The sequence below is a fragment of the Vulpes vulpes genome, chromosome 1 (genome assembly GCF_048418805.1).
Source record: "Vulpes vulpes isolate BD-2025 chromosome 1, VulVul3, whole genome shotgun sequence".
NCBI classification, from domain to species: domain Eukaryota; kingdom Metazoa; phylum Chordata; class Mammalia; order Carnivora; family Canidae; genus Vulpes; species Vulpes vulpes.
In genome coordinates this window covers 168921410-168942994 of record NC_132780.1, presented here as the reverse complement: position 1 = coordinate 168942994, position 21585 = coordinate 168921410, and the positions used below count along the sequence as shown (strand labels likewise).

The 21585-nt window shown below is 39.9% G+C and overlaps 1 protein-coding gene across 5 annotated transcripts in view; it reads left to right on the top strand.

Moving 5' to 3' along the window:
• Positions 1 to 20371, top strand: part of HMGN3 (high mobility group nucleosomal binding domain 3) — a 31998-nt gene extending 11627 nt beyond the window's left edge. Inside the window, exons 2-7 of one of the 5 annotated variants that reach the window (XM_072735865.1) lie at positions 8441 to 8491; positions 15188 to 15217; positions 17855 to 17905; positions 19243 to 19356; positions 19477 to 19519; positions 19889 to 20371. In XM_072735865.1, the coding sequence (XP_072591966.1) occupies positions 8441 to 8491; positions 15188 to 15217; positions 17855 to 17905; positions 19243 to 19356; positions 19477 to 19519; positions 19889 to 19902 (303 nt within the window). In that variant the 3' untranslated portion in view covers positions 19903 to 20371. Of the gene's footprint in view, positions 1 to 8440; positions 8492 to 15187; positions 15218 to 17854; positions 17906 to 19242; positions 19357 to 19476; positions 19725 to 19888 lie in introns of those variants that run through there. The other 4 variants (XM_072735857.1, XM_072735877.1, XM_026007395.2 and 1 more) reach the window with 4 other exon arrangements.
• Positions 20372 to 21585: the final 1214 nt, after the last annotated feature.

Here is a 21585-nt window from a genome sequence, read left to right as displayed (position 1 = left end):
TTCATCTATAACAAAGTAAGATTTTGGGAAGACATACTAGCCTGACATGACCTCAATAAATGAATTTGGGTTTATAGAAACTGATGAAATTAATAGACATAAGCAAAGAAGGAGGTAGCAGAGAAATTTAATATTAGTTTATTAACCCTCTTAATGTGATCTCTCAATTCTAAGTATTGGGTTTTTAAAGACTATTTTTAAAAGCTTGGAGGATCCCAAACAGACCTACAGAATGAATGAAAAACAACCATACTGGTGTTAAATAATGATCCTTGTGGCTTAAATAAAAATTTTAGTAACCATACTGGTGTTAAATAATGATCCTTGTGGCTTAAATAAAAATTTTAGTATCTGTTTCATGTGTCATAGGAATATTTGAATTTAGGAGAACTATCTGTTATTTGAAAAACCTCCAAGAATTTCTTGGGCAGTGCCCCCTTTTGAGGGGGAAATTAACATTATGTTAATCAAATAATTGAGTTATATATTAACTTTAGGAGAAGAGCAACAGCATTAGATTTACATACTTTTGGGCAGCCCCTATGGTTCAGCGGTTTAGTGCCACCTCCAGGTGTGGTCCAGGATCGAGTCCCATGTCAGGCTCCCTGCACGGAACCTGCTTCTCCCTCCGCCTGTGTCTCTCCTCTCACTCTTTCTTTCTCTCTCTCTGTGTGTCTGTCATGAATAAATAAATAAAATTAAAAAAAAAAGATTTACGTACATTTCTCTGGGTGGGTTATTTGGATCTTTTCTCCTAGAATTTCCTCTGCTAACTGGCTATTAGACTTTCTTTTCTCCAGCCTTGAGTTTGTAACAGAAGATGTAAATTAATTTTTAGAGAAATTTTAAATAATAATTAAGAGGCTTCAAAAAAATTTTTGGCCAGCAAGTTAGAGAAGAATTACCTCAAAGTAATACGTTCCCCGGGTTAAAAGAAGTAATTATTGGTTTATTTGCATTTTTACATCTGTTCCCAGCTTTCCCACATTAGCCTGAACAACCCAGGAGTTGAGACTGAATTTGTTCTACGGCTGCTGGAAGATGATTACTTGGATTTCATGTATACTCCATACTCTCAAGTAATTTGCTTAATTTATGAAGCAGTAGCCCTTCACTTGCAATCTTAGAAGAAAATCTCTAGGAGCTGACACTTACCAATATAGACTTTTTGGAACTTTAATATAAGGCCCAACACTTGTTGCTGAGAATCCTGAGCCTTCCCCTTTCTTTCTTGCATGGCTTAGAACCATGGCACAAGCCTTACATGTTCCAGCCATCTGCCACACCGTCAGTATCTTTCTCTGCAGTGATAAATCTACAGGCTCATGTCATTTGAACTCTTCCCAAGCAACTGTTGAAGGGTATAAGGATTTTTCCATCTTCTCTGATACCTTCCTGAGTTTAGAGGAAGAAATATTGGCTTATCACCACCCCCACCACCTCCCACCCCACAGCCACCACCACCCTGGTGCCCCTTTATCTGGTGATAACTACTATTTATTGGAAGAGAAGCTCAGAATTGGGCAATTTTTCCTGTTGATTCCTTACGGGTTGTCTGTGGAATAAAAATTCCAAGTTTCTTTCCTCGGTTTCCTAATAAGGACTGCTGGTTTTGTTTAGTGGTCAGGAGAATGTAGTTGTGTCCTCTTACTCATTTTTGTGTCCTCCGGTGCAGGGCTCAGGTATGTCTGTGTAAAGAAAGAAGGGGGATGGTACAGTTGGTCAGCTGCTACACCAGCCCTCCCCCTGCCAGTTCTCCTGCTCCACCAGCCCAAGGGGTTCTGCATCCATGTGGTAGTGGTCTTGGCTTACCATGTTGCCCACTCCAGTGCCCTCCCATCAGCCCAGTTGAAGCAATTATAAATGATATCTTTTTTTTTTTTAAGAATTTATTTATTTATTTATTTATTTATTTATTTATTTATTTGACAGGGAGCACATGCACGCACAAGCAGAGGGAATGGCAGGGAAAAGAGAAGCTACTGAGCAGGGAGTCCAGAGATGCAGGGCTCAATCCTAGGACCCTGAGATCATGACCTGAGCTGAAGGCAAATGCTTAACCCACTGAGCTCCTCAGGCTCCCCTGATATGTCTTGAACAGAAAAGAAAGAGGCAGTATACAAACCAGATTTGTAAGTCATTTAAGAAGTGCAGAAAATGCTAGGAGTAAACCTAATGGTGAAATTTGTGTTAGGGCACTGTTAGACTTAAAGGAATGAGTTTTCTTCTATTCTTTTTTTCCCTCAATATTGCTAATATTTTTATTTGGAAAAAATTTAAATACAGAAAAATCCAGAAAGTAATGTAACATATTCATTTGCCCACCCCTCAAAATTCACATATTTTAATGTTATCATTTTGCTTCAGATATTTTTTAAATTAAATAAATGTTACAGATAAAGGAGAAGTTTCCTTAGAAACATTCCCTTGGTTCCTTTCCCTTGTCAGCCTCCCTAGAAGTAACCATTATCATGAATTTGTTGTGTATCCTTCCAGTCCATGATTTTACACTTTTATGACATATGTCTTATATAAATCCTTAGTATTGATTTGTGCATGTTTTAAAATTTGTAAAAGTGGAATCATATACATGTATTACTCTGTTTTTTTTTCCTTCTGTCACTTTACATTATAATGGATGAATGTAAATCGTTTAAGTATATTGTGATCACTAATTTATTTGGACTCTTTCTAAGGACTTATTTTGTGGTTTTTATTTATCATTTGTTCTTTTCTTTCCTTTCTTTCATTGTTAAAATTTGCTTTAGTCCACTCCTGATTTGGAAGTTTATAGATCCTGTTTCTTATGTTAAAATTTTTAGGGCTATTTTTAAATTTCATTTTAACAAAGTCTAAAATGATTCTGGGTCTGTATCATCCTCCAGAACAAAACCTGGATTCTAGCATGCTTTAACTTCTCATCTGTTCATTCTACTCTCGTTTTTTGTGATTATTAAGATCTAGAACTGTGCTGTCCAGTATGGTAGCCACTAGCTACATGATGGAATTAAGCACCCTTTAAAAAGAATGACGCCTGGGAACGCCTGGATGGCTCAGCAGTTGAGCGTCTGCCTTCCGGCTCAGGTCCTGATCCTGGGATCCGGGATTGAGTCCCCCTTCAGACTCCTTGAAGGGAGCCTGCTTCTCTCTCTGCCTATGTCTCACCCTGTCTCTCTCACTCTGTGTCTCTCATGAATAAATAAATAAAATCTTAAAAAAAAAAAAAAGAATGAGCTGAATTTTTAAAATTTCAATTTTAATCAGTTTAAATTAAAAAACTGGTATTAGATTCAGTTTATGGAAAGATTTAAATATGTTTGGAACACCCTGGATATGTGAAATTACTATAAACTTTATGAACTCTAAACATAAATCAGGTGCTCCTGGTGAAAACCTAGCACCTGAGTGGAGATTTGCTTATGTTAAGTGTAAAGTACATGCCGCATTTTGAAGATTTAGTATAAGAAAACTTTGTAAAATATCTCATTAATAATTTGCAAATTGATTACACATTGAAATGATAAAATTTTATTTTTAAAATTGTTTCTAAAGATTTTATTTATTTACTTCAGAGAGAGAGAATGAGAGCACAAGACGAGGGATGGTCAGAGGGAGAACCAGACTCCCTGCTGAGTGATGAGTCTACCAGGAGCTCAGTCCCCCACTTTAGCTGAGCTGAGGCCAAGGCACACGCTTAACCAGTTGAGCCACCCATGCACCCCAGAAATGATAAAATTTTAGATAGATTCAGATAAATAAAGTATTAAAGTTAATTTCATCTGTTTTCTTTTTTTTTAATGTGGCTATTAGAAAATCTGGAATTATGTGTTATATTTCTATAGGACAGCACTGGTCTAGGGTTTCTGTTGAAACTTTTTTAAACACAGAAAAATAGGTATTGTTATCTACAAGTAATAGTTAATTAGACTTATCAATATTAAGTAATTATACATTACTTCATATATGATTTGCTTCCATCTGAATTCATTTTTCTAATTGCTAAATTTGATCTTTGGTAACAGGTCCTTATTGAAAGGAAGGCTGTGTTGATGGTAAACTCTCTTTAAGTATTTATATTCTGAGATATCTTTATTTTTCCTTCATTCTTAAATGATAGCTGGGACAAGGTTCTAGGTTGACAGTTTTCCTCAACTACATGAACATTACTCCCTATTTCTTCTATTTATAGTTGCTGGTGAGAAGTAATTCTCTGTAGATAAAATATCTTTTAACTTTGATAATTTCTTTTTTTTTTAAGATTTTATTTATTTATTCATGAGAGACACAGAGAAAGACAGAGGCAGAGACACAGCCAGAGGGAGAAGCAGGCTCCATGCAGAGAGCCTGACCTAGGACTTGATCCCAGGACTCCAGGATCATGCCCTGGGCTGAAGGCAGGTGCTGAACTGCTGAGCCACCCAGGGATCCCCTAACCTTGATAATTTCTACAATTTTCCTCACTTTACTATAGTTTTACTACAGCATATTTCATTGGATTCATTTGTTTTGCTTCCAGCTTGTTCTTTGGCATAAGCTTTCAATCCGGAGACTCATGACTTTAATTTGGGAAAATTCTCAGCCACCATGTCTTTGCCTTCCTACTAGTACCTCTGTTCTTCGGCTTCTGAAATGTCTGTTAGGTGTATGTGGAGCTTCTCAACCAACCGCTCTTATATGCTAACTTCTCTTGTATAGTGTCCATTCCTTTATTGCCCTTTGTTGCATTCTGAGCTAATTCCTCAGCAGTCTGTGACAATTTGTTATTTCTTGTCCCTCATCTAGCATTAATGTTTTGAGGGTTTTTTCTTTTTTTTTTCAATGAGCCTAGTTTTATTTTCAGATTTGCAATTCAAAAAAAAGTTCAGCTACCTGTTGATTTTTGCCAAAGTTCAGGCCTTCTTGGCTTCTTGATACTCTGTCCCCATCTGGTCACCAGGTGTTCAATAATCCACCTTCCTGCTGACTTGCCCTCAGATCAGCTCTTAGTGGTACTCCAGACTTCTAGAATCCCTGCTGTGCCTTCCATCTGGCTACCATGTATGTCTGCCACACTGTTGCTGGCTCTCAACCCACTGCCCTTGCCACTCAGGTGCTAAAGGAGCCTCATATATATAAATGAGACCTTTTGTTTAACTATGGCTCTCTGTCTACCTTCTTGACCATTCTGGGTTCAAACTGGATTAGCACAAGCCTGCTTTGTTCTGGGAATGAGAAGACAGCCCTTCTGCCTTTGAGTTCCTCAAATCCCATTGGATTCAACTCATCCTTCCCATCAGCCCACTAGAAGGTTTAAGTATGTCTGAGATCATTGATGTACGACCCCTATCCCCATTTATTCTTCACAATCCTTGGCACAAAAACTTTGGGCTTCTGTTTCAATCCCTTCATACTGTACCCTCCTTCCTGTCTCCAGCCTCATGGCTAAGTGTTAATGGTGGACAGGGTGTGTAGTAAGATAGCCTGAAATGGTAATTCCTTCTGAAATTACTCCTTGTTACTCTGTTCAACAAAAGCAGATGACAAGGTTACACAGGAATCTGAATGTGCTCACTTTTAAGATTCTGTTGAATATAATTTGATATTTGGTAATTTAAAGACTCATTAAGATACATATTTCATTGTATAATATCTGTATAACAACACACCGTCTATGAAATGCTCTAACATCTCGCTTGGTCTTAAGCATGACACTTGGAGTTCAGTGTGATTATCATCTGTCATTCATAGATGAAGAGACTGAACCACTGATCATATCAGTGGCCCAGATCACAACAGCTCCTAGGTAGGAGCAACTCAAGCCCATGTCCTGACCTGCACTCATGTTATAGTACCACACTGATCCCAGGGTAAAGATCATTTGGCTTGTTTCTGACTAAATGTAGTATGTGCTTGTTAATAGAAAGCCCTTACAGAGAGATTGCTGGAGAAACCAGCTTTGTAGCTCTTCACATTTCCAGTCTTATATTCATTCATCTGAAGCCGTTAACATTCTCATTCTACCTGCTTTTTGTGTGTGTGGCATTTTTCCAGGTTTCTTTTTTTCAGTAGTTTATATCTGAGATGACTGTTTAGAAAGGGATCTCTCCATCATATTGCGGTCACTAATCCACTGCATAGAAAAATATTGAAAATTATGTCATTAACACCCATTTTTTAACTTTTTTAACATCAGTTAACATCAGAATAACTGTATGCTGCTTCTTTAAAAATGCCTATCAGCTACAGTAAGAAGGTACCCCAGATTGAAATCGACCAACTGGCCTACCAGCTGTGAATGAGAGCCCAGCACTTCTTGACAACAGAGGGTCTCCTTTGTGGCCAGAAGGGTCGAGCTTGTAGCATGGAATTGAGCTGAGCCAAATGGTCCACATAGGGACCGTCTTCGTATGCTCTCGCTTGCTAAGATTTTGCTGTCTCCAACTTGGCTGGCTACTATAGCAAGATCTGTGAATTAGAAATTCCTGTGCAAGAGAGTGGGGAACAGAAAAGAGAAGCTCGGTTTTCCTTCATGATAAAGAAGGTTTCAGGGAAGAGGGAGAAATGGTTGATTTGGGAAACAAGAACTCCTTGAGAGGCTCCTGGGTGGCTCAGTTGGTTAAGTGTCTGACTCTTGGTTTTGGTTCAGGTCATGATCTTAGGGTCCTGGGATCAAGACCCGCTTTGGGCTCTGCGCTCAGCAGAGAGTCTGCTTGTCTTTCTCTCTCTCCTTCTGCCCATCCCCGACTCCTGCTTAGGCATGTGTGTGTGCTCACTCTTTCCTTCTCTCAAATAGATAAATAAATCTTAAAAAATAAAGAAAGAACTCTATGAATGTACAGGGTTCCAGAGCGAGGTGAACTGACAGACTGTGGTGAATAGGCAGCCCTCAGGGAGAACTGAAGGTTTACTAGGTCATCTGCCTTGAAGAAAAGCTTTTGACTTCCTAAAAGACTTTACACACTTCTGATCTGTTTTACATGTTATTTTATAATCTGAGTTTTTGAATTTTTCACTATTTTATGTGGGCTTTCTATGTATTCACATAGCCTATTTTTTTATCCCATGGCATTAATAATTACATAGTTTACTTAAATATTTCTCTATGATTTACTGTGTGAGTTGTTTCCAGTTATTCTGTATTAGAAACAGTACAACTAAAATGGTATTTTTAGTCTTTCTTTGAGTCTTCGTTCCAAAATGGAATTACTGGATCATTTTATAATTAGTCCTGTGTGTCTTTCTCAGATTGCCAGTTTGTTCTTTGAAAATATATTAATTTGCAGTGTCACCAGGTCCACCAAACAGTGGGTTTTGTGATCTTTAAAATTTGTTTCTCATTTTATCAGATGAGGCATTACCGCAGAGCTGTTTGTTTCATTTTGCTAAAGCCAAACATTATGCCAAATGTCAGTTTGCTATTTGTATTTTTTCTCTTGGAAGTTCTTCATATCTTCTGCACACGTTGTGTTTTAGAGATTGGGTATTCACCTTCCACCTTTATGTGGTTTTGAAATGTGTGAAATACTTTAATTTTCAAACTAGCCTTTAGCCAGTAAAGATATATTGGGAGGGCAGTACGGGTGGCTCAGCGGTTTAGCGCCGCCTTCAGCCCAGGGCATGATCCTGGAGACCCAGGATCGAGTCCTGTGCCAGGCTCCCTGCATGGAGCCTGCTTCTCTCTCTGCCTGTGTCTCTGCCTCTCTCTCTCTCTCTCTCTCTCTGGAATAAATAAAGAAAATATTTTTAAAAATATATTGGGATATGCAGCATGTCACATAAATCTAGTTTCCCATAGTTGTAGTACTCTATAAATGAGTCCAGTTTGAGCTGTCACCAGACTGGGCAGGTGCTGCTCCAGGTGGGTGGGTCAAAATCAGGAAACAAATCAGCCGGGGTGGCAGGACGTTTGGCTGTCCTGCCAAGGCTGAGAATTTGGTAGAGATGCTGGAGTTGATAATGGAAGAATAATAATGCATGACACATTTGTCAAGTCACATCAAGAAGTGGGCTAGAAATCAAAGCGAGGCAAGTATGGGACAAAATATGCTCAGGCTGGGCTTTCTTAGCATCCTGCCTTCATCTTAGAGAAACAAAGTGAGTGGAACATGTGGTAGATTCCTGGCACTACTGCCACTGGCTGCTGGGTCCCTGCTCTGCTCTTTAACTAGTGGTGGAATCATCAGAAATCAATGAAAATTGCTTAGAGTGAATGCACATTAAGAATAGGGGTTCATATCAGTTCTTGCACCACTGCTATTTTAAAATTAGAGCAGTTATGCAGATAAATGCTGAGTGTGTGTGTGTGTGTGTAAAATGTATCCTCTTACAAACTTACTTCTCCTCCATAAAATATCTGTTGACTTATGTGATCCTGAGAATAGATATAGCTATTTTTTTCAAACCTGCCTCGAATGTGTGCTTTCCCATTTAAATACAATTCACTGAAATATTTTCTTTCTAGTCTCCGGAGAATACAGAGGGCAAGGATGGATCCAAAGTAACTAAACAGGAGGTAAGTGTATCTTTGACATCCTGAATTTAATGTTTTTAACTGGAATCGTTTAATATTGTTGGGATTGTCTCCATCTGAATGAATACAGTTCTGAATAAGGTTGTTGAGACAACGTAAACCAGGGATAAGAGTGTCAGTGTGTTGTGTCTCTTGGCCGAGGTAAATTTCAGTTGAGAACACTGATGCATCCTTTTCCACTTACTATGTTGTTTATGTTTCCACCTGTCGGTCCTGCTATCTGTTCAAGTGGATACTGAGAATTCCTTCTGGGCAAAGAGTGAGATAATAGGTAAATTCATCAAGGAGAACAAAGTCTGCCTTTCACTGCAAGGACATGAAAGACTGTTGATAAAATAAATTCTCTGCTCCAGTGAGTGAATTATAAATTTCTTTTTTTAGTTCTGAATATATGCCCAAAAAATGTCATATCTAAAGTCGAAAATTGTGAAAAGACACACAAAATGACAAAATATTAAAGTTTTTTTAAAAAAACAGGAAAATTCTTAGAACTTAGGATAATTAATTAGGTAACAATTCAAGGAAACTGTATTAAAATACAGAAACCTCCAAAGAGCTAAGAAATTGAGAAAGATGATTGTATTTACCTACTGTGGTAATATCATGAACTCCTAAAAGAAGATGGATAAAAAAGTAGCAAATTAGATGCTAACTCTGATGACATTCACTTTTAAATAGCTTTACAGTGTGTAGAAAAAACTGCAGCTCTTACCCTTGAACTTATAAGGGGTCATGTGAGAGACAGAAACAGTATCTAGTTACAGATTCTTTGATTGGGTGATTCATACTGTGGTTTAATAATTCGGAGGAGTTTGTCATGATAGAAGCACCCCTCCACAAAATTTGTACAAGGAAATTTGTTCTGCCAAATAGAAAACCTTGTAACAGAATCTGTGACTAAATTAATTTAAAGGAAAACAAATAAACCTGAAACCAAGGCCCCACCATCCATTTACCAAGCATTCAGTGTTTAACAGTTTGGGAGGTGAAGTTTGTGATCCCATGTCAAGTTTCAAGTTACTAAACAAACGCTAGAATGAACCAAAAAATGATAAATGCATGGATTTTCTTGAAAATGGCGAAATGTAATTTCTAGGACAGTTGGCTAAGTGTAACAAATCTTAATGTAATTTTTAGATTTGGACACAAAATGCATTTGGATTTTTCCTTAGGAGCTGCTATTTAAATTGATCTGTCAGTCATAAAACCTAGAAACCATTACGCACAATAGATCTTGGATAGTGTAAACAGTCTTTCCTATCCTTCTACACAGAGCAGTCAAGCTGGTTAGAATATATGTAAACTATTCTTGCTTATCCAGCTGTCTTATACATATTTTGAGTCTCAGAATTTTAAGTATTTGTGTTATTTATATATTTTATATTGTTAATATTTTACTTTATATTATATTTATTCTATTATTGCTAACAAAAATCGTTCCTAGGAAAAACTCTTTCCCTGTCCTTTAAGCCACGACCAGATTAAAACTCATGATTTGTCTTCAGGACATCAACACAATTGTTTGAAAAGTGAAAAGGTCAGTCAGCTAGTGGGTTAGGGTAAGAACTGTCAGACAGTATATTGATTGATTTCCTCCCCCCCCCCCCCCCCCACTGAATTGACTGAATTTTCTAGTTTATGTCATTGCGTATGCACAGGCTTGACTATTGGGAATTGAGATCAGTTACAAAGAGGGATCCTCTTTTGAAAAACCTCTTCCACTGCAGTGATATTTGAAGGGCATAATGCAGAGTATAGCTTTTGGACAATAAGCGACCACAACAATATGTTAAAAGCATTACACTTGGCAGTTTCCAAAAGCCCTTTCGCATTCGTTATTTTGTCTGAGCATTACAATAATCCTGAAATGAGGGCAGAGCACATTCATTCCTTAACAGAAAATACTATGTACCTGTAATATGCCAAGCGCGGTTCTAGGCTCTGCAGATTCCACAGTGAACAAAAGAAGCCAAAATGACTTCCTTCATGGAGCTTCCATTTTAGTGGAAAAAGAGAATAAAATAATATCGCTGAATATTTGCTATGAAGAAAAATACAGCCAGGAAAGGGAATAATGAATATCAGAGAATTGTTTTTTTGGTTTTTTTTTTTAAGATTTTTATTTATTTATTCATGATGGACAGAGACACAGAGAGAGGCAGAGGGAGAAGCAGGCTCCATGCACAGAGCCCGACGTGGGACTCGATCCCGGGTCTCCAGGATCACGTCCTGGGCTGAAGGCAGCACTAAACTGCTGAGCCACCCAGGGATTCCCCCAGAGAATTGTTTTTAATAACAGATATGCAGCTATTATTATTTCCAGCTTTACTAAAGGAAACAAGTCCTGAGAGAAGTACATTATTTTCCACAGGTGTCATAACTTTTGTATTGCAGAACCAGGGAAGCTATGTGAGCTTCCTGATAAAATCCTCTGTCCTCATACCGCTTTTGTGGTAATCATAAATCTGGTTACCCAGTGCCTTTTCTCTGTCCTCTCCATTTCCCAGCCAAGGCTCTAATATCCATCTTTCCCTACTTCCCAGTTTTGCAATAATTTCTACTTGGCTCCTCATCTGTCTTCGGAAATTAAAAGCAACTTGATTTTTGGCTTCTGTCAGCAACTACACATGGTCCCTGACTTGTGATGGTTTGACTTATAATATTTTGGCTTTTCTGTGGTGCAAAAGCGATACTCATTCAGTAGAAGCCATGCTTTCAGTTTGTTCTTTTCCCAGACTAGCTTTATGTGGTATGATGCTCCCCTGTGATGCTGGGCAGTGGCAGTAAGGCTCAGCTGCCATTCAGCCCTGTGATCATGATGGTAAACAACCAGTACATGTACAACCCTCCTGTACCCAGAAAGCCATTCTGTTTTTCACTTTGAGTATTGCATTCAATAAATCACATGGGATATTCAACACTTTATTATAAAATAAGCTTTATGTTAGATGACTTTGCCCAGCTTTAGGCTAATATTACATGTTCTGGGCACAATTAAGGGAGGCTAGGCTAAGCTATGATGTTTGGTAGGTTAGGTGTAAAAATGCATAAATATTGTAATATTTTCAATATTTTCAACTGAGGATGGGGTTATGAGGATGTAACTCCATTGGAAGTTGAGGAAGATCTGTGCATGGTTAGACTTAGGAGCATTAAGAAATCTTATAAAAATAAACATCTTCCAGATCCCATAAGAATGGCCCATATATTTCAAGCGGTATTCAGCAAAGTCCAAGGACTCTATTTGAACCCAGTTGTCAGTGAACTTTTGTCATAGTGAGTTTAGACCTCCATGTTCTTTTGCAACGAAGATGGTAAAGTAAAAGACTATGTGTCTTTGGGAGTAGCCTTCACCAGAATTTGCTTCAACTCAGAGAATGATCAGTTAATCAAATGCTTATTAAAACATTTCATTGTGCCCAGCAGCTATACCCCACAGTGACAAACCCTCCCATTACTTGTCTCTGTAACTCTTGGTTGGTGACGTGTCATTCTGAAAGTCATCTTTCCTCTTCTGAGAATCACTGTCTTGACCACGTCTCCCAAGGATTCACAATCAACAAGTTGAGAGAAATTCTTAGTGTCTTTTTTTTTTTCAGTTGTCCTGCCTAACGGTCTGAGTCTCAAATGAGTACTTAAAATTCTAGTACTTTAAGGATGAAAAAATAGCAATCTAGTCCATTTTATATCCAATAAATACAGTATAATCATTTATAGATTTTAAGGCTGTGAAAGCTGATGGAACTTTCCAGGAAGGTGTTCACACTTGCATGCATAACCATGCTACTGCCTGTGAGTGAAAGGTTCGCCTCAGCCTCCACTATTTGCAATGAAAAAGAAAATCTCTTATGGTGGTTACTGGAAAGGAAAATTTAAGAAAAGTCCTTTTTTTATAGCATAGAAAGAAGAGCTGGTAAATTTTAGACAGAAAGTCACAAAATGATTTTACAGTAAAAGATGTGCTTTTTAGAGACGGTTGATTTAGACAGCCTGGAGAGGCAGACTTTGTTTTTGCATTAATTTCCTGGGCTTTTTATTTTGAAACTCTTGTACTGGGCCTGAATTATAAAAAGATAGGGAGTCCTTTGGATCAGAACAGCTTTTGGGCCCTGCAGGATACTGCTTGCTTGGGTGGGAATATCTCTGGAAATCCCAAAGGGCTCTCTCATATCTGCCAAGATCTTCAGTATGCTCAGGTGTTCACATAGAGAGGAAAGAATTAGAGCACCAGAGTTGGGAAGTTGTGCACGTGATTTGGCCCCACTTCAATGAGATTTTACTCATGACGACTACCTGGTGGATAGGAAGGCAGTTATAAGTAGTAGTGAATATGTTTGGCCTATTTTCAGGCCTCCGCCTGGATAGTAATTGGGCAGGGGCCTTACCATGCCTCTCGTCAAGGTCACGCTACTACACATTTCTGGCGCTTACCCATTCTATTCACCTCACCATTTATGGAGGGCCCCTGCCAGGCATTGGAGCTACAGAACTGCAGGAGAAGTCAGCCTTGTGCCATAGGGGTACAGTCGCAATATAGATGAGGTGAACAGTGAGGTAAGGCTGTGTGGTACACATAAGTTGACACTAACTGGAGTTAGTTGACACTAACTGGAGAGGGATTCAGATAAGGTCCATTCACCCCTCTTGAGCATAGAGGCTGCCATTTTTTTCCTGCAGAATGTATCACTCTGAGCACTCTTTTGCCAGCTCTGCTTCACTTGGGAGATGATCGGGTAGTCCTTGAGGCCTTATAGAAGCATCAAAGCTGAGCTCTGTTTGGTAACTAGTGGATGCTCCTTTGCTCTTCTGTGCTCGGAGAGCATTTTGAAGGAAGTACAAGTTACCTACTGGCTGCCTGGTTTAACGGCTAATGTTGTCTTTTCTGTGGTGATGATACCCAGTTCATTGCAACTGACTGTTCTGAGAAAGGCATCACAGGATTTGGGTTCTGGTTCACTGTGACTCATGGGTGCATTGTCATGAACACACCCATGGTAATCCTAGGAGACACCATGGTATTTCCTATGGAGCATCTGATACAGGCATCCCTCCCATACTAGGCATCAAGCTGTACATCCTCTTACCCCGTGCAGTGAATATATCACGGCCACCACTTCACCGGCACCGTCTCCCAGTCTCTTCACATTCTTTTAGCTGGCCATAAGTCCAGCTCTGATTTTTTTGCCTTGAGACCCCAGGGTTAAAATTATTCATGGAGGCTCTGGCCCTTCATTTCCTTCTGTAGTTTAAAGAAAGATGAGTTTCGCTTCCTCTGGCTATTTTCAGGAAGCAAGTTCTTAGATGTGAAGATGGCAAGAAATATTTCTCCCAGTTTGGCCTGACCAGCTGACCTACACTGACCTAAGTACAGCTTCAAGAATTCCATAATTCTTTGCAGTTGTGGCACAGATTCCTGCTGACCTCCCTAAAAAAATTTGAAACATTTAAGCTATTGTAATGAGGCAAAGTCTGCATAAGGCAGCAAGAATTAGGGGAAAGATTGAGCTCATTTTTTAGGCACATTCTTTTGAGAATCTACTATATGTTAGGTGGTACATACACTGTTCTGCCAGAGAGAACAGTGAGTACAACAGACAAAAAGTACGGAGAATTTATTTCTGGAACACTTTTAAAGAAAGGCAGTTGTACTTTCAGAATGTGAAATCCCTTGGGGAGCCATGTTTTGCTGATGGTAAGTAGAATATCAGTTCTGTATGCTTCTTTCTGAAATGCCTACAACAGTTTGGCTATTTTAATTTTCTTTGCAGTTCATTTGCTTAATTTGCACTGCCCTTGAAGAGAAAAAATTTCCTGAAAAATACCAATCTCAACAGAGTTTCCCTAAATTTTCTAAACTTCCAAATTAAAAGAAAAGATTAGCGAACTTTTGGAGCACCTGGGTGGCTCTGTTGGGTAAACATCTGCCTTTGGCTTGGGTCATGATCTTAGTGTCCTGGGATCGAGCCCCACATCTGATCAGAGGGGATTTTGCTTCTCCCTCTGCTCCTGTCCCTCCCCAGTGCTCGTGCTCTCGCTTGCTCTCTCTCTCTCTCAAGTAAATTTAAAAAATCTTTAGAAGGTTAGTGAACTTTTTACTCTGTCTCAATCTTAAACATACACATTTAGCATATAAATAAATATGTTTATTCTGTTACATGTAAGAGGAAGTCTTTCTTGTTAACTGCCTAAGATTTATTATCATCATTCTCCTTTCTAACATATTAACAAGTCAGGGAGCTCCTATTTTTGTTTCTACACAGTTATGTAAGTCTTTTTTGTATTAATTTGTAAGTTTTAGTTCTATTTGTAAAGAACAAGAGTCAGACTGGAACTAGTTCTTAAATAGCTACTCAATGCTCCTGTTGTTCATTTTATCATAAAAGTAGATTATGGGTCAGAACCTAAATTAATCTTCCTGTCTTTTTCTTAACCCACAACACCCTTAATTAGGAGAGACCATTTCTTTGAACAATGTGTCTACACGTCTGTAGGAAACTTCCTCTTGAGTATTATGGTACACACAACACAGTAAGGCCTTTGAAATACACCTTACTGTGCTCACCTGGAAAGAGAGTAATGGGAGCCATACATTATACTCTTTCAACAAAGTAAGGAATGAATTTTTAAAAATCAACTTGGTTGTGTATAATAAAAATTGTTTTTTCATTTCCTTTGTAGCCCACTAGACGGTCTGCCAGATTGTCAGCGGTGAGTACTTTAGAATCCCCTGGCTATTAGTTCTTATGAGTCCATGTTCCCTCTGTTCAGGACAAAGCAGCAGAAGGAGGATTAAGGTGTTATGTCCCTTGAGTTTTTTTTATTTCCCTTTTGGAAATTACCCGAGTCACAACTTCTAGCAAATGTGACCAGTGTTGCCAAGTAATTCACTTGATCAGATACGTCCATGAAAAGTAGCGGCCAGCTGCGTTACCAAGAACATAACGCCCAGGAAGTTGTTGGATATTCCAGATCTCTGCAACAAAAGCAGCACATTAAGCCAAGTCCTACCCTTCTGATTCTACATATAATGTACTAAAGTAGACAACAGTCTCCGTGATACGTGCTTCCGTCAGAATGGGGTGGAAGTTATCAAAATCCATGTGCATCATTTCAGAACCATAGAATCTTTGAAAAAGTAATCCACTTGGCCACTCAGAGTCTCCCTCTGTGGGTGAGGCCTGGGGAAGAGAAAGGGGTTAAGGTCATTAGAGCTGGGATGGGCAGGTGTGACCAAGCCTTGGCCATGAAGGCGCTTCAGCCCTTCTCACCGTAGTGTGCTCCTTGCTGGCTCTCATGCTTCTCCTTGCTGCCCTGCTCACATACAGTCCTCATTCTGCCAAGACAGGTGGTCAGCCTGGCTCTCTGCTGCATACTGAGATGTAGGGAGAAAGGCATTGGTTTCTTGGCTGCCAGGAGCTACTAGCTACTTTGGCCTTTAAGGAAGCATAGATATCATCCTCAGCCAACACCTGTGCAGGCACAGAGTGGGGAATCAATGCAGAAATGGCTATTTAGGGCACTCACAAGTTCAGAAGTATAGCCGAGTTTGAGTTGTGCAAGGCAGTATTTCACCTGAGTCCCAACCTAAGGAAGTAGTATTAGAGCCACCAGAAAGCTTAAGAGCTGGGAGATGTGTGTGTACACAGTTAAACTGGATTCTCCTGAAGCCCCTCAAGATGGTGTGCTCTGTTCAATATTAACTTTCACCGTGGTTCAATAGTTATATTTTAACTTTTGTTAAGCTTAACCGTAGATTATGCTACAAGCCATTGTAGTCCATGGATCTCTAGCCCACTAAGGAAGTAGTGTTTGTAAGGCAAATAAAAACCAAAACTTAAAGCATTTCCTGAGCACCATGAGCCAGCAGTAGAAGCACCTTCCACTGAGATCATTGCCCGTGCTGCTGACACAGAGCCGCCTCAGTGGCCAGTGGGAGCACAGCCTGCAAAACCCCATCCTTTCCTGTTGCATCAAAACGCTTGAATGCTGAATCCGGGAGAGGTCTGTCTTACAGAATATACAGAAGAAAACTATTCACTGTAAATTGTGAAAACAAATACATGTTGATATAATATGTCAAAGCCTGAAATAAAATATTTTAAATCCTGAAAACTTAGGAGCTATGCAAGCTGCTGTATTTGGGGAACAGACTACAGATTTAGGGTGGTAAGATTAATAAACACATCCCTTACTTCTCAAGCCCACTTTTCATTTTTTACGTGAAAAGTCATGTCTGACATCCAGTTTTCTGGAATTACACTGTCTACGGTTTTCCTTTTTACCTTGAACAGGGCCAGAGGCAATATGAACCTGAACTACCTAGAGGCATTGGGGAGGAACGTGTATTTTTCTCCAAAGAGGGAGCCCTGGGCAGTGTCTTCCACTTTAAAGCCGTTCTCCCTAGTGCTCAGAGAAATGAACACTTATTTTTTTCTAGCTTGATGAGAGAAATATCTGCCCTAAAATAGCTGTGGAAAACCAGAAACTTAACTGACTATCTTCCCCCCATGTGCCACCCTGTCTCAAATACTCTGGCAAGCAGAAGAGGGCTGGAGCCCCACATGGAGGGGACCAGGGCCACAGGGCAGGCACTGCTCACAGCAGTGGGGAAGAGAACCACATGACTCAAGAGAAAAACAGTCACCTAGTGGACTCTTTGGCTAAGTCTAAGAAAAATCTTAAACTTTGGGAGCTAACAGTGGACATTTTATTATCATAATCACATTCTTCATAAAAAGCTCTAGGGGCAAATGAGCCCAATGTCTGGGTGGGCAAGAGATTCTTCTCTCACCTTGAGCTGGCATTGGAGAGGATAAAAGTAAGAAGAAGCTTGGCTACAGAACTTGAAATCCACATCAGAGGTGGAAGGATGTGGAAATGATTTTGAAATACTTCACAGGCAGCAGTCTTCATTACCGGATGGGTTTTGCCTGCGATTGTGCTGTGATTTCTAGACTGTTGAGAAGGCCAGTGTGACTGAATTCATTGAGTCATTTGGCTGAGGGCCTGAGTCATTCCTCTCGCTGCTGTGCTGTGATCAAAGGAAGTACAGAGACATCAGAGATGGAAGCTTAAACCTGTTCCTGGAGAGCTACTCTGGATTGGGGAATAATGAGTCGGCTTTTAAATCTCACCTGCTGTTCACTTGAGAACCCAGGATGAAAATAGTTATGAAACGCACAGATCTTTATGCTGTTACCTGATGCTGAAAATAGAATGAAATATTTTTACATGAACAGAATCATAGTCAAAATGGACTGCTGTCTTTTGCAGTCTTAATTGTGTTTCTTTTGGTCCTGACGGTTGCCTCTTTCAGTATTTGTATAATTTAATTTATCTTTGCAGAAACCCGCTCCACCCAAACCTGAACCTAAACCAAGAAAAACATCTGCTAAGGTAAGAGGTGCTCCCTTCCCCCATGTTGGCCTTTTAAACAATGAATAACTTATAATCCCATATCTACAGATCATCCAAGGAAAGATCACATATACTGTTTCAGGCTAAATGTACCCACTAGAAAAGTGTCACCATTGTTACAGTCTTTCTCAAAAGCCATAAAGCACATGCTTTACCAGGAACATGTTTCCCATTTGGTCAGTAAAGGTGAAGAAAGTCAGAGCATGTTGCTCCAAGAAGCCTCATATCCAGGAGGGGTTTGGTAGCAGCACACAGTTCACATGGTGGTTCAGAAAGCATGAGGCTGGGCCCTGGCGCCACAGCCACCAGCAGCTCCAGAGACTTGGGGAAGGGATCTGACTTCTACAACTGGTCTTAGGCTAGTCTGATGACTCATCTATAATAATTAATACTAGCAAATAATTAATATCAGCAAACATTCATGTGGCTTGACTATGCCAGACCCTGTTCTAATTGCTTTTCTTATGAAGCCCTCATATCAGTCCTACACATATCCGGTTTTACAAGTGAGAAAACAAGCACAGAATTATTAAGAAACTTTTCCCAAATAGCTTTTCTGTGCTCTGCCCTTCAGAGCATTGTTGTGAATTATTTGAAACTACGTGCGTTTGGGAAGCGCTGGGTGGCTCAGTCGGTTAAGTGTCTGCCTTCGGCTCAGGTCATGATCCCAGGCTCCTGGGGTCAAGCCCCACGTCGGGCTTCCTGGCCCAGAGGGGAGTCTGCTTCTCCCTCTGCCTCACCCCTTGCTCATGCTCTCTCTCTCTCTCTCACTCTCTCTCTCTCTCAAAATCTTTTTTAAAAAAGAACTAGGTGTATTTGTGGCATGAGTAGATGATTCTGAAGCAGAACTACTTCTTTGGCTTTGTCTTAAAATCAGGAACTTTTCTTCACATAGGACTTCATTTTCAAGCATTTTCTCAACCTTCTCGTCCCTCTGAGGCCCTCATCCCCAGGTGAAGCTGGCTTCCCTGGCTTCTGCCTCCTTCTTCAGTTGCCACTGCTGCTCTCCACGGCAGAACCACTTCTCTGTAGCGAGAGAGGAGGTCCACTGAACAAGTACACGAGGAGAATCATCATTTTTTCCCCCAGAAGAGAAAGTCAGTGGACAATCTGAGCAGCCCGTTAACATTCTCATAGAGCGTCAGTGTAACTCACCGCAGCCCTGCAGAACTGGCTTCCCCTTCGTCCTGAAAGCCACCGCACCGCGTTGGCCATGGTTGCACTCGGCCTTGTGTTTGGACGAGGCCGACTGATTCTCATTGACCCCACACCCTGTCTAACATGCTTTGTCTCCCTGTGCTTTGACCCTCTGTTAGAAAGAACCGGGAACAAAAATTAACAAAGGTGCTAAAGGGAAGAAGGAGGAAAAGCAAGAAGCTGGAAAGGAAGGTACTGCACCATCTGAAAATGGTGAAACTAAAGCTGAAGAGGTACTTTCCATAAATACCTCCCACTGATTGACTCAGTGTCTAAAAAGAAATTGCTCAATGCTTCAGCCGGTGATAGCACGTTCATAATGTCTCTTTTTATTGCCCGCAATGTTATTGCAGATCCACATCTCTCGCTCAACTGTTAATGTCTCAACCTCCAGAGGTACCCCACCCAGCACACTGTCAGTAAAGGGGCAGATTGAAACAGTGAGAGTTAAGGGTACAGTAGAAAATTCTGCATGTTTGCAGTGACTAGAAGCAGATAGTAGTGTGGTGTTTTTTATTAGAAACAGTGGGAGCTTGCAGGTAAAGCTTCTGTGGCTGTTTGAAAAGCAGAAAGCAATAAATGCAGCAAAGTGTTCGCATACTATATTCCTGCCTTGTCTGTTTTACATCCAGAGTTGAAATAGGTTTTGCAATAGAGCTGCTAAAAAACAGGTGTTCAAAGTGTGTGTGTTGGTTGGGTGGACTTTTTCTTTGGCTTCTAGTAGCTTTAATAGTAACTGTCTCTATTTTTTTCCCTTTTTCACAGGCACAGAAAACTGAATCTGTAGATAACAAGGGAGAATGAATTGTCGTGAAAAATCGGGGTTGATTTTATGTACCTCTTGGGGCAACTTTTAAAAGCTATTTTTACCAAGTATTTTGTAAATGCTAATTTTTTAGGATTCTACTAGTTGGCATACAAAAATATATAAGGATGGACATTTTATCTTCTCATAGTCGTGCTTTTTGGAAATTTCCATCATCCTCAAGTAAAATAAATATCAGTTTGATATTGGAAGCTGTGTGTAAGATTGATTCAGCATTCCACGTGCTTGCTTTAAAATTTGAGTCTTGTGCGTACTGTGGTGTTTTTACTGTGCGTATTTAAATTTTTCACGCAGTTTTTCTAGAGCAATAATCAGTGGTGCTTTTGTACCTAGGTTTTATGTGATTTTAATGAAACATGGATAGTTGTGGCCACCTGCTGACTATTTGTGGTTTAAAATAAAAGGTTTTCTTGCCTGCAAAATATCTGCTTCTTAGTAGTGTCTTTACTAAACTTGGGTAATGTTTCATTTTGTTGTTGCAGAACATGTGAAGAATATTTACAGTTTGTGCTATAATGGTAACTCTAATAAGTCACACAGGCTTATTTCTTAATTGTTGGGCCTTTAAAACTATTATTACTTTAACAAAACCATCTATGGATGCTAGTGTGGAAGAATTAATCTAAAACATCTGATGCCAGGGATGCCTGGTGGCTCAACAGTTTAGTGCCTGCCTTCAGCCCAGGGCATGATCCCAGGGTCCTGGGATCGAGTCTCACATCAGGCTCCCCTCAGGGAGCCTGCTTTTCCCTCTGTCTACGTCTCTGCCTCTCTCTCTCTCTCTCTCTCTCTCTCTTTCTCTCTGTCTCTCATGAATAAATAAATAAAATATTTAAAAAATAAAACACCTGATACCAGAAGTGGTCAGCAATGATCACCATATAATAAACTTAATAAAACACTACTTTTTAAAGGTCTTCATAAACAGAATAGAGTTCTGTTAAACCAGAGCTGTGAAAAACCATAAACTAGGGCTGATCCTTAAAAATCTGTCACTTCCAAAATATACTAAATCACATTTTACTAAAATACTTTCTCATTAGAGAGGACTTCACCACTTTGAAAACTCTTCACCCAGCATGACCATATTTTAGTCTTGCATCAACTGGAGAAAGGAGGTGGCATAGGTAATATCAAAGCTCCTTTCTAGCTAAGAAATAGGGACTTGGATGTATATGCCTTCAGGAATGAGAAAAATCAGGATTCGAACCTGGTCTTTTGAATTTTAAACATAGCCTGTCTTGGTCTCTTCAGACTACTGTAACAAAATACTACAGTTTGGGCGTCTTATAAACAAGAGGAACTTTTTTCTCACACTTCTGGACACAAGATCTAAGCTTCAGGTGTCAGCATGGTTAGGTGGAGGCCGTCTTTCAGCTTCTAAGCCTTCCCACTGTGTCCTCCCATAGCAGAAGGGGCTAGGTCGCTCTCCAGAACTTCCTAAGGGTTGTAATTCCATTCATGAGAGCTCCACCCTCATGGAAGCACCTCCCAAAGGCCCCCATCATCTTGGGAGGTAGGAACTTGCAAGCATAGGAACTTGCAAACATTCAGATTATACCAGACCTTCTTTCTGAAAGGACACAAGAGTGCCAGGAACAGAAGAACAACTACTTTGTAAATGTAATTTTTTTTC